This window comes from Mya arenaria, chromosome 4 (assembly GCF_026914265.1).
Source record: "Mya arenaria isolate MELC-2E11 chromosome 4, ASM2691426v1".
Taxonomy (NCBI): Eukaryota; Metazoa; Mollusca; class Bivalvia; order Myida; family Myidae; genus Mya; species Mya arenaria.
In genome coordinates this window covers 35,170,574-35,184,451 of record NC_069125.1, presented here as the reverse complement: position 1 = coordinate 35,184,451, position 13,878 = coordinate 35,170,574, and the positions used below count along the sequence as shown (strand labels likewise).

General features: G+C 34.2%; 1 protein-coding gene across 1 annotated transcript; it reads left to right on the top strand.

The window, feature by feature from the left end:
* The first annotated feature begins 8,325 nt into the window (after positions 1-8,325).
* On the top strand, positions 8,326-12,249 carry LOC128232487 (3 beta-hydroxysteroid dehydrogenase/Delta 5-->4-isomerase-like). Its single transcript, XM_052946060.1, has 5 exons — positions 8,326-8,362; positions 9,225-9,365; positions 10,021-10,185; positions 10,766-10,969; positions 11,264-12,249. The coding sequence occupies exons 1-5, from the start codon at positions 8,356-8,358 to the stop codon at positions 12,001-12,003; spliced, it is 1,257 nt and encodes a 418-aa protein (XP_052802020.1). The 5' UTR covers positions 8,326-8,355; the 3' UTR covers positions 12,004-12,249.
* Positions 12,250-13,878: the final 1,629 nt, after the last annotated feature.

The window sequence follows — 13,878 nt, the reverse complement described above, 5'->3', positions numbered from 1 at the left end:
CATTCTTCTACGGTGCCGTGAGATGTGAAATTAACTTGATAAGAATCGCGAGTGCTAGACATGCAATCCTTTACTGCATTTGTATCCTGCGGAATTCATAACAGACGAGAACTTTGGTTTCTCAAATCCGATAACAAATAACGTAACATAAGTTTAAAATTTAAAAAAGTCGAGCCTTGATCTAGCCATGAACGATTTTGATTGATTTACGAAAATGTATGAACTGTTTTAGAAAAATGTTTTGTTTTATAAAATAGCTTTGATTTTTCGACATCTTCGTTCTCGTAATTATATTCGTCATAACATATGACAAATATCCATCGGAATCAATTACTAAAGCAAATCAAGGTAAAGCTATAACATGGGTTCTGACGAGAAAAACAACGCGTTATTTGTAATTTAGTTACGAATATTATCGTTATTTTTTTTGGCAAAAGCTACTTTAAGAACGGTTTCTATGTTTCAGACTGCAATAGTAAAGATATATTCTGCATAGCTCAGTTCATAATGAATCTATGTGTCCATTTGAAATAACAAGGTTACCAGTAGCTCATAATTTTGTAAGTTTACAAGTAGGGATAATTCCCTTTGAAGGCAAAATGTCTGTACGTTTTATTTAGTTAACATTGAGCTATATCTATATTATAAGAGTCAGTTTGTGTCCTATGCAGTGTAAGCATCTTCAACAGCACTTTAAAGACTCTTCATTAACTGAATTAAAATTTGATATTTATATTAAGCAATGTTTAAAAGTGTTTGGTGAATGACACTGTTTGCAAACATTACATTAACACAAAATAGTACATTTGTTTCATCTATATAGAGAGAAGATTTATTTCTATTTTTGTCCATCACTATTTACTAACCTCTCATTTAAAAGAATGGCCGGCCACGCGCGAGTGCGCTAGGGTCAGATTTTTCGATGCGAACCGTAAACATAAACATGTTCCTCAATCTTGAATATCTTAAATTATCCAGTTGTTAATAAAATATAGAAAAAACAAACAAACGCTTTTCATCATCACCATTTAACAAACTTAGATTTAGTTGATTTCCCTAAATTTTCCTACAACATTAACAACATAACTTGACTGACTACTTTAAAAGAAGTATGTAGTGAGAGCTGATTATCATACCGTTCCAATTAATTGTTGCGTTCTGACATATCACTCGTATATTATTTATTGCCAGAAGTCATGAATTGACAGAGGTTTTCAAACAAACAGTCCATGGAATTAACGACATCATCACTTTTCGAATGTACGTAAATCAAACCTAAGACAGTCAGACATTCATCAAGTAACGCATACTGACTGGTAAATTCGATTATCTTCGTAAGTAATCACATAACATTTACTCCTGGTGTAGAACATTCATACTCGTGCATAAAGAGCGGTGTAACGCAAACCAATTATCGGATCGGTCATAACATCGGACAAGGTGAAAGATCCTCCACATCATAATTAGTCTGAGAAATGTAAAAAAAAACTCCTATTTGTGTTCAGTATCACAGAGTTAAGTGTTTCGGTCCGTAACGATTGTTCCGAGCTTGTTTTACGCAAGAGTGTTCAAGTGCTCTATATTTATGTTATCTCAGTCGGCTAATTTCCATTAAAACAATATCCGATTCTTCACCGTTATTTACTTAAGAGGACAGTCAAGTAAACATTTACGTCTCCGTATATAATAGTATGTACAGGCATCTCAGAAGCATATATATTGGGTCGTTTTTTAGTTGGGATAAAGAAATGGATGATAAATTTAGGTCATTAGACTTATTTTATTTTAGAACAAACGCTCTGATCTCAACGGCTGATACAAACGTTGATAATATACAGGGTGTCCTTCTGTTACCTTTCATCTCTTACAAGAGAAGCACAGTAAATATAATGAAATTGTTATCAATTTGTAATTTTAACGTAGAAACTATAAAAATATTTATTTTGATAAAAATGAGTGTTTTGGGCAGTAAATGTGTATTTTCGCAATTGCAGACTCTTTGGTTAATTTAATTTTCTGGCAACACGCTGCGTGATAGTCTTCATCAAGTGTGAATTCTTTTCCTGTTAACATGTTCACACGAGTTGTTTGGGGTTGAATATTTAGTGAATACCGCTCAAGATTTATTTATTGTTTAAGATATATCTTTGTGATCATGAACTTCCTAAACTGCGTTTGCGAATTCGCTACAACTGCTGTTGGTCAGCACAGTTCTAATGTGATGGATAGTTATTAGTCAGTTCAAAACATTCATATATATCTTAAAACATATCATAACAATGTACAAATGGCATACGAATTATGTTTTTACCAGTTCACACTCAATAACCCAATTAACAAAATCATCGTTACTATTTATGTTGATTCAATTCCGCCTTTCAAGTAAATTAATGCATATTGTTTTATTTTATGTGATATCGGATGCAATATGGAACACTATGTTCAGCATTTATTAAAGTCAAGTAATAAAAATGATAGTAAATTGTAACTAGACATCAGTGTTATTTTTAGCGGAATGTTTATGTGAAATGAAATGATCACAGAGCTTCCTTGCATCGCCTTTTAAACGATTTTATTTTCCTTTTGGTTAGGTTTGCAACGACATAACCGACAATAGTACTAGAACGCATGAGGTTGAGTGATTGTTGGTATGTAATAATTTGCTTATTGACATACCAGGCATAAAATGCTATTTATTACATTAAGCTAGAATATTTAGGAGGGACATCGTTCATTCAGAAGGCTTGAGTTCAAAAATGAAAATGCTTTTCCGCGCGTATGTCAATATCAATAAAAGAACATTTTCAAATCAAAGCAATATCAAAATATAATTTCACATGGGATAATTCGTAGAGAGTTTTGTTTGTGTTGATGACATTCTTCGAGCCTAATAATAGTAATCCTAAAACAAAATTGCCCTTCTGATGGAAGATAAATATCTTTTCAGACTACAATAACATAACAAAAGGCAACTGCAAGTCCCAAGAAGGGATCATTATTTTCCATGCACTATCATGTACTAGCACTTGTAGATAGCGTCTGAACATGACACAAGGGACAAGTTAACTTAATGTTCGTTAATTCCGGTTTAGTACCTACAGCTGAGTACGAATTATGTAGATAAAACAGCATTCTTGTAAGAATTCAAAACGATATGGCGTTGTTTGCAGTAGAAAACCTAGTGTACAGAATCGGACCAGAATTTGTCATATCCATATTAACGCTATTTCTGTTTTCAATTAGTGCAACAAGACATGTCTCGTTCATGTCTTTGTATACAGCCATTTTACAGAATTTGTATTTCCTACGAAAAAAGGTCAAAATACTAACTTGTTCTGTCCAACCGTTTTTCAGAGATGCTTTGTAATTTCCGGAAAATAATGATGAGGTCAAAGTATTTGGCTCTATACTGTTTTGAAATGTTAACTACCTTAGACAAACTTATACCATTCTTTTCAGTTTGTTAAATGCTCGGTCATATCGAGACAAAACATGGGTCAATATTATTTGAATATGTAACAATTGTCTTCAATTTATCATATGACGCCTGGTACGATTTAATTTAGTTGAAGCAGAAATAATATGAACGAAAAAGGCGGAAGGACAAACATTCGTGGCTGTTGTATGTCAATCATTAACAATATGATGTATTGTAATGTCATGTAAATAATAGTTTTCGCCATTAACTTAAGCTTATTAAAATAAGCAGCGAGGAAACTTTTGATTAATGATAAAATGCGGCGAAAATGTAAAAGTAATGGAATGTGTCTACAATTGTCTTAGAAGTTTGTTTAACATGCAACTTTCCCCCTTTTGATAACTGATCAATGAGAAAGTTGGGAGCATAAAAAGCACGTCCATATTACTTCCCAAAATGCCTTCACAGAAACAAATTTGCACCATACTTCGACAGAACACACTAGGATGTTCTGCTCATTGGATTTTATTTGTCTTGGTAACAGGGTTATATAATGTCCGTAAGTCTGTGATTAATGGAATCAGGCTGCAGGCTAGAGAATATCTTTATCCTGTAAATGTACCTAAATTTGACATTCCTAATGCAAAAGTTTGTTTGACCGTCAGTGTCAAAGGACCATCAATCTAATAACAAGCGAACCTCTTTGGCACGACAGTTTACAAGAATGTAATAATTTGCTGCTGGCACGCTAGACAACATTTTCTATTGGAGGGCTTATGACCAGTCAAAACCTGTCTTGTTTATATCATTCTCACTGACTTCACTGAATTTAGTGGCTTTGTTGTCACGTTGTCTCCGTTAGAAAATGCTAGAAAAGGTTTTAGTGATTCACCAATTTATAAACTTATTCCGAACAATTTATGCTTACTCTTAGGAACTCGTTAAAAGAAACGTGACAATTTTCATTGTATGTTTAACGTTAATTTATTTACACAATTAGAATATAACTGTTTTATTGCACTCATTAGAACCCTGAACTTTTCAATGTAATTGCACTCGTTTTAAATACTGTGAATAGCCCTTGTAGTATTATACTTATCTAAATAACTAGCTTTATAGAAATACATTTCAGTTAGGAAAACGAATGTGTGGCAAAGTAATAATGATGAAGTTAGCTAAGCTATTTATGTAGTTCTTGACAAACATTTACACGGAATATACGTTAGGAAACATTACATTTCTAGAAACACGGGTGTAATACAATTAAATTAATATAAGTTATGTGTTTGCTATTCGATTGTCTAATACGGCAATGATGGCGGTCCACTGGTGGACCCACGCATAATTTTCTTCTGTATTAATATGTGTTTTCAACGCCGTTAACCCCTTAGAAGCCAAAGTAATTTCGGTCGCTGCGCTCAAAATACGCTTGGTTAGGATGATATTGCTATTTCTTATGACCGCCATTGCTAAAGAAGACACTCTTTTAGATATCGCGTTTGCCATGAATAGCAGCTTTTGCAACTGTTTTGTGATCATACAGAGTGAAAGTGTCCAATTAATTTTCAAAATAATCCGATTCACGAAAAAAGAATGAAAATAAACACTACCAAATTATTAACGAGATATGACATTATCAATCTACGTCCCCTGGTAACTTTAAACTTTCGGGCTAAGTTAAGCATAAAACGCTTCTTTCTCGTCTTAAGAGTTGTTGACCCGAACGAAGGTTCAGAAAAATTATACAAGACATCTCCGTCATCATAATTCATCTTGGTTCAGTCAGATTTCAGATCGTTAAACATCACAATGAACATTTAGCTTAAGTTGTCGGTCTGTTTTTGTTTTGCAATTTGTCATTGAATGGCGAATGGAAAAAAAATCTATATTTATGGGAGGAAAAAATGATGTGACTTTACGAAACGTTCTTGAAATTGGTGATTTTTGACATTGAATATGGTTTAGATAAGCTTTGCTTCAGACAAATTACCAATAAAATAATACTTGCGTTAGCAAAAATGTTGCCAATGGAATCTTCTTTCTTTTGCAGAGGTCGATTAAACTGCAATGTTATTTATTCGCTTGGTCTTCTTCCGGATAAAACTGAAAACGGAACTTGCATTACACGACAAACTGGGAACTCTCAGATGGGTATAAAACAAACCCTATAACAACTGGATGCAAGTTTATTACATGTTTTGAATCTTTATTCCCATAATTTTGGTTATTTCAACATGATATAAAAACTATTGAATAGTTAATGTCGCGAGCACAGAAAATCTATCAATGAAGACCTTTTGCTTTTTGTAAATTCCTCTTCCTGTTCAGACTTTATATGACTTCAGGAAATAAGATTTACGAGATGCGATACTGCAATATCTTATTAAATTCATATTATTATACAAAACTATTGCAATTCCTATATCTAGATGATTTAGGGCGCACCCTCCCCCCTTAAATTATCCTAATGTTTTTTTTTATGTCGAAATCGGACAAATCGCCCGTGCATTTACTAGTTATACCGGCTTAATACTAGTAATTTTACTCTGCATATGATTTAAGACGACGTTAAATTCAAGATGAATTGTTACTATCTTAGTTTCTATAACGTTATATTAATACATTCTCGTAATACATATACTACTATGTGTCTACCAGGCAAACAGCTTTCGGAACTCCTCGGCCATTTTATCGTAAACAACCTCGGATGTATTTCGACGGATTATATACTCAAAAAGCGGTACGTTTAAGTCCTCCGCTGCAAGTAGATCGCGTAGTAGTTTTATTTTGCAGTTAAACTTGATGACTTAACTCTTGGAAATCTTTATTATGTTTGCAATAAAACACTTCACTTGCAATCAATTTAAACTTAGATCAATAAATAAAACATTCAATTAATGATATAAATAAAAAATGTACGAACTACTTCAACTGATGTACCGTCATACATCCGGGATTGTTTTTGATAAAAATGGTAAAGGAGCGCCGAATGGGCAGCTGATAAGCGATCCGCCGGCATTACGGATTTATTCGTGCTGTCTGAGGAATATTTGCTGGGCGCGTTGATGAAGAAGTATGGGATTGGTAGTATCGCCCTTTCTAGGTTGGTTTCATTCATCATATTGTATGACTATAAAGCGAAATGAATAAATAGAAAGGCCCTTCAAAATGCGTGGCCCGCTTTTTATGACACAGTACAATAATACAGTATTTTAAAGAAATATTAAACGGCGTAGCATTGAAGCAAAAAAAGTTACATGGATTTTATTATTGGTGTTCATATAAAATATGACAGATTGTAGACTCTTAGGCGAAATAAATTGGGGGGGGGGGGGGCGTTGTATAAAGCAAATCTTTTGGGATTCGTCTTTTTGTTTTTCGTTTACATTCCTACAGTAAAATAGCATCACATTCTAAAAGCCCTTCGTATGATGAAGCGTTATTGTTTAAAATCAATAGCGAAAATTATACATACTAGCTCAACCCTAAATAGTTGGCAAGATACTAATGAGAAGAAATCGGCAATTTAAATCAAGTTGTTGAGAACACAATCGTCAGATCTAGTTTCACTTGTCAACAGTTTCGTCTTTGATTGTATGTTTAGAATTCAGAATGGTCTAATAAGTGGCGGACTACTCGATAAACAGGTTAAACTGTCTATGTAAACAAACAAACGAGACCATTTAGGTTGAAATTCTTTACAGAAAAAGGAAATAATTACTAGCTATGTACTGAGCCGTCTGGAGCCAGTGAGAGCGCATACATCAGACAGTAGCGAAACGGTCAACAGTTTACGAACTAGTTTCGGGCTGAAAACGGTATCCTGATAATTGTAACTAAATTCTGCGAATAAGCAGGGAAATTTGCCATCGAATTTCGACATTTGTTTGCTCATTTTATTTCCATTTCCTTTTTACAATTTGTGTAATTTAGTATGCTAAATACAAAATGTCAGTATTCCATTGTATTCTCATTTTTCGCCTTTGTTAGTCCTCTTTTTATGTCTTTCGCAATAATCTAGACTCCCTTTATTAGCTCAATAATATGTGCTTGTTCCAAAAAAAAAGTATCCTTCTTTTGCCGGGATGGGGGAAGGGAGAGAAGGATTACATAACTTTTCAATTCCTTTCGAAATAAAACAAATCGTTATACATGTATAAAATAAATCAGCATTTTAGACCATTTATTTTGCATCATATTCTAATTTATTGCGGGCTGTATTTGCTTTTCCGATCTTCTAGAACTGTGGGAAAGTCCTAAAGAAACACATTTATCTAATCTCCCCCTGTTTCTTTTCTTTGCTTCTTTAAGTCTCTTATTTAAAATCAATATATGCACATGTATAACAAATGTAAATTGTAAAAGTAATAAACCTTTAACTCAAATAACTGAATAATGTATTCATGGAAAAATATCAATTACTGATAAAAAAAAACTATTGTAACTGTGTATTTAATAGCTGAAAATGCACAAATATTGAATAATTGGTGAAAAAAGATTTACAGTAATCAACTATCGTCTCATAAGATAGAAATAAGAACCATTGTTTGTGATATTCATACATCCTTTCGGTAAATTAAAACAATTATATTAAATGTCGTACATCTTATTTGGGAGTAAGAGTTCATCTTTGAATATTTAGTTTATTACAAACACATTCAACTTAAAATACTTTTGCGTCCTAAAAGGTTGCAAGCAATGCTTCTTTCATAATTACAATATACAAACCCGTTAACAACTGACATGGTGATTTCCCTCGAGTAATCGATCGTTTGATTAAACCAGTATTCAGTAACCTCACTTTTAGCTGAAACCTGTATGATAACAATTAAAGTTCAAATTGTGTACACAATACAGGGTATTTAATAACATCCGGTATGTAAAGCAGTGCATATTGGGACAAAATATCGGCCTACTTTCGATTCAAAGTGATTGACATGAAAGGTAGGTGTTTTACTTAAATAAATAACAGGTAAAGGTACAGTCCATTTAAAGATTTTTGTGGGTTTGCCTTTTAGAATTTTGCTTTATTTAGTTTGTATGAATATGATATATACTGTTGTTGTTTTTTTCCGAAAAATGTTTAATCCGGCATTTCATATGAACTTAAATTGATACAAAAGTGACGTAAACATGTATATTTACATACTGTACGTCATATGATACAAAATCTGCAGCCATGTGTTAAATAACTATACACTTTGATACTTGTTGTAGATAGGTTGTCTTGAATAAGGCAAATATGTTCTTTTCAAAAAGGGCGTTGATTTAATACTGCTGTTATAAAAACACATGGAAAATACATGTAAACATAACGTGCTGTATCTATATATAGACGTTTGGGCAATATTTTAATCAATCCATTATCTATTCATGCACTGATTTGATGCCCAAATTCACATCTTGTCTAACAACTAAAATACGAGCAAAAACATACAAATTTTATAGAAAAGAGAAAAAAACACACACTTTATAGCACATTTAAACCGTTTAAACAGGGACAAAGTCGGGACTTATATAGAGTTAGAGGGAATGTACTTTGGGAGCGCAACTTAGAAAGTACGCCCCTTTCTAAAGAACACGAACAATTGAGGCTTGGGGTTGTTCTCAAGGAAATATTGAGTATGTTTTAGACTGAACTATTGAATTTAAGTGCATTTTTTCATATTGTCTCTCGAAAATATGGACACTAAAGAAAACGTAAACAATTAACCGAGTGCGCCGCTTTTTAAATTCGCTAGTTCTTAATAGTATTATATACCACCAAATGACGACCAAAACAACGATCAATGACGTTTTCCCATAGGCTCCAAGCCATCCTGTGCTGTGCTGGTGACGGGCGGGGCAGGATTTCTGGGACAACACGTAGTCGGGCTATTACAGACACGTGCCGATCATGTGACCGAAATAAGAGTACTTGATGTCGTTCCATACGAAAACAAACTAGGTAATGAATTGTACAAATTTGGATTTTCGTAACCGTTGTTATATTTATGAAACTGTTCGTATGCACAAAAGTAAAGTGGTTATGTTCTAAAAACAATCGAACTCATACATATACAAACTGGCTTTAACACAAACATAGTTGATGGTTGAAATAATATGAGCGTTTTTTGATAGCGGGCATAAGTTCCTAAACAAATATAATGAGCCATATACACGTAAGTTTGTTACAATAATGTAAACAATCTTACATGATAGTTCGATGTTTTGAACACCTTTGGCTATGCTTACAAACAGTCTCAAGTCTGAGTTAAGACCCAAGTGGCAAAAGTGTAAGTCTTCATTTCTTTGTAACTTCTTTCTAGTTGCCTTTTGATGATCGAATTGGCTGAATTTTATAACTATCTAAAACGTACAGTTGTAAATTTATTTAAATTTAGTTTTGTTAAACGAATGAAATTAATATGATTGTTATTAAATATTAAAAGTGCTTTTCTGAATCTGAGTCTATCTGTACTTGAGACTGTTCATAATCATGGCCCCTAGTGACTAGTGTTTTTTTCAATTACGTTTTTACTGTACAATTACATACGGAACTGTTGAAACTTTACCCTATTACATAAACAAATAGACTACCCATAAAAACGATTGTTTTTCAGACTACGTTCACAAGAAGCCACTACGTTCGATTGTCGGCAGCATCACGGATGAACGAGTTTTAGGTGAGGCGTGTCGAGGCGTCACGAGCGTGATTCACGTGGCCGGATGCACGGATTCCAGAATGTTTCCGAACAAAGACAGAGTAACGGAAGTCAACGTTCATGGTAATAATCGCATCTTTTCTTTGAAATTGAGCTTTATGCTCTTATAGGTAAAACTATATTTTCTTTACAATGATTGGTTAGAAAAATATATTACTCATGCTGTCGTTTGCCCGATGATGCGAGGTAGTGTGTGGTCTTGTTTTGTGGGGGACACCGCAGTACTAGGAGAAAACCCACTGTGTCCGGCTTGTTGACTGCAAACCAAATACACATAACGCCCGGGCCAAGAATCAAATCCGGTACGCCTTGGTGAGAAGTTAGGGTGCTAACCACTATTCCGGACAACCTTACTTGGTCTTGCCACATTAATTTACATTAACTATATACCAATATAAATTTGCGAATGCAAAATTTTCTTTTCAATGCTGATAAAGCTTCAATTGACATGATAGAATATTTTCATATACGCATTAAAACGGTGCATATAGTCTTATGACTTTTAATGATTAAGCTCGAGTATGAATGTATAGCGACAAGCATTGAATGGTAATTGCGAAATCTTAGTGAGTTCAGGAATAACTTCTTGATATCTGTCATTTTCTGATCAGCAATGCTAAACATAATCGTGAACACACTACAGGAACACTTGTGTTGCTCCTTACGGCACTTGGAACAGTTGGGGTTGATAGGCTGATTTACTGCAGCTCAATGTCAGTCGCTATCGGTTACGACAACGAAGTAACAGAAGGGATGGACGAAAGTCACCCATTGCCAAGCCGAAGGATATTTGAGCCATACGCTTCTCCAAAACTGGCTGGCGAAAGGGTTGTCCTGGGAGTAAACAGTATTGTTATTTTATTCTTATTTTAATTTGTTTTGTTTGTAGTTCATTTCTTAACATTCATAACCATAGCACTTTTCAATAGTGGATTGTCAGATGTGGGATGATGATTTAAACTACTACAGCTCATATATAGATTTAATACGTATTATACTTAATACAATATTTTCAAAATGAACATTTTTCAAAGAAATTGTGTTTACCTTCAAGCCAGCATGATCACATGTGTTGTTTTTTTTCAAATTGATGAATCTTAATAACCAATATTTGTAATAATGAGAAAAATAACATTTGCAGGTGACCTTTTTCGAACCATAAGTATCCGCCCAGTGGTCATGTACGGAGAACTGGACAACGCGTTCGTTACCATTGCACAGGAGATGTCCAAAGACACCTTTGGCACTTTGTTTATGACCAATACAAGTCATGTCAAACAACAAACAGCGTATGTTGGAAACGTGGCCTGGGGCTTTGTGTGTGCAGAAATAAAGCTGAATGAAGAAAGGCGACAAAAATATGTTACAAGTGACCATAATGACAACAAGGACAGGCAAAAGATATGTTTGGAACTCCGACAGAGGTCGCAGCGTATAAGCATGGCCAGAGAATCGAACAAGGACAATGAAATCGTTCAAATGATTGGAATAAACGGTAAACAATCAAATTATGGCAAGGACGCATACTTTGTTGGTGATGACACTCCACATATCAGCCCATTCCTTTTCCATACGCCCTACTTGGAGGCTAGTGGTTATAGTATCTTTAGTGCGAGTGTACCCGTGTCACTGGTTATATTCTTCATGTTTTTGCTGAAATGTTTCATTGGATTTCTGCGGATGTTTGGAGCACAGTGGAATTTTCCTGTATCCTCTTCAGCAATGCATTATACGAAAAGGCCCTATACCTTTGATGACAAGAAAGTTCGAGAAGAGCTGGGTTATTCCTCAATTTATACACCGGAGGAAGCTCAAAACAGATCAATGAAGTTTTATAAACGAAACACGTACAAGTCAAAACAGATCAATGTTGTTAAATAACCGAAACACTTTCATGTCAAAACAGGTCAATTTGTGTTGTATAAACACAACTCTTCGAAGTCGAAACAGATCAATAATGTTTTATGAAAAACACTTATAGGTTGAGACGACACTGTCTTTGAAGCAATTTCGATTGTTGATTTCTAGTGCCGACCTTCCCGGTTTCAGAATTTTTTATTGTGATCGTAAATATTTTTTCTTCTGAAACACATTAAAATTTAACCTAATAAAAACGAGTAATTTTGATTTATTGGTCATAAATTCCATGCGTGTGACTGCTGAATGCCGTCATAAATCATTTATGCTACAACAAATAAATTCAACAATTGATATTTCCCGCAGGATGATGGATTGACGAAGAACGAAACTTTTCAAGACTGCAATTCAAGGAAAACTTCGCAAGAGTGAAGAAGTTAAATTCAATTTTAAGAACAAATTGATCAGTTGAATAGTGAAAAAAATCCCATTCGACATGAAATGATGTGTTTGAGAAATGATAATTAATGACAATCGAATATTATACATATATTTAACCGATGAATATGACCTTCTGCCAGTGAATATCAGATCATATTTAATGGCAGCGCTCAACACCGTAATGTAGTACACCATTTCAGAAATATATTTTGAATGCATGCTGTTTTTATTAATTAAGGGCAATAACTATTGAGTAAAGTATCAAATTTAGATGAGACTCGATGAATAAAGAAGCAAATCGATCTTTACTGATATGGTATATGGTCGAGTGATTTGCATAGTGCAAGTGATAAGTGTACTGTAAGAGAAGCAACACTGCCCAGTGTGCCAAGCAGCCCTTTTCTGACACCCTGCTGCCTTTTAAATATTTTAACATGCAGGCTGTATCTTTAATCGGTGTCGTAGAGGTTATATGGATCGCTATTGCATATCATTTTCCTCGGACTACCTTGCCTTATGATTGAAAAAAGTGATTGATTTTTTTTTTAATTTAAATCATGCTCAACCAAATAATCAGGGTTCAAATAATGCTCATTGGTTTAAATAAACTTCAATCACTTTAATTATCAATACCCTTCTCTTACGGGAGTTTTTGTACTGGCGATACAAAATACCTGAACCTCTTCCCGCATACAGACCGCAATACCCTGATACTTACGAAGATATCAAGTATTTGAATCCTGGAGTTCAAAGCCACCAGTTCTGTTTACCAGACAAGATCGCAATGCTCTATGTTTGTATCGAGCTACTTGAACTGAAACACTATGAAACCCTAAGATGTGCCACAGCTCTGGATTCCATAGATTATTCTTGACGCTCATAAGATACTATGATATACTTGAACGAAATAAATAAGTATGTAATGTAAAACTAACCTTTGAAAAACTCCGCCAGCAATGTTACCTTTTTAAGCAAATGGACTATTTAGAACTAAGGGTGGTAATCGTGCAAAGATGCGGCTACGCTACACTATACTCCGATGTGCCCTTTTGTTTGACAAGCCTGCCTATTTACACAACAGGTATTAAAAGCAATTACATATAGCTTGATTTCTCTTACAGGTTTTAACTGTATTTGATGTCTATTGGACATATTATCAGGTAAAGTTTTCAGAAATGAGTATAAAATAACAAATACATATAATTTTGACACAAACGTAACGATTTTTGAAAATAGCTAAGGCATTCATAACCTATTATTAGTATTGAAAGTAGTAACAACATATACACAATATGAATTGAGCATTGACCATTGCATGTGCCTCATTAAAGCTAAATCAATGCGTATCAAAAGTGCTCCATCTGGCCTAGCAACCTGCCCTGTTCAAATCCTGGCTGGAGCACTTTCTCTGTTACAAAGTACGATGATGATAAGTTCTCACACTCGCTTTTAAACAAC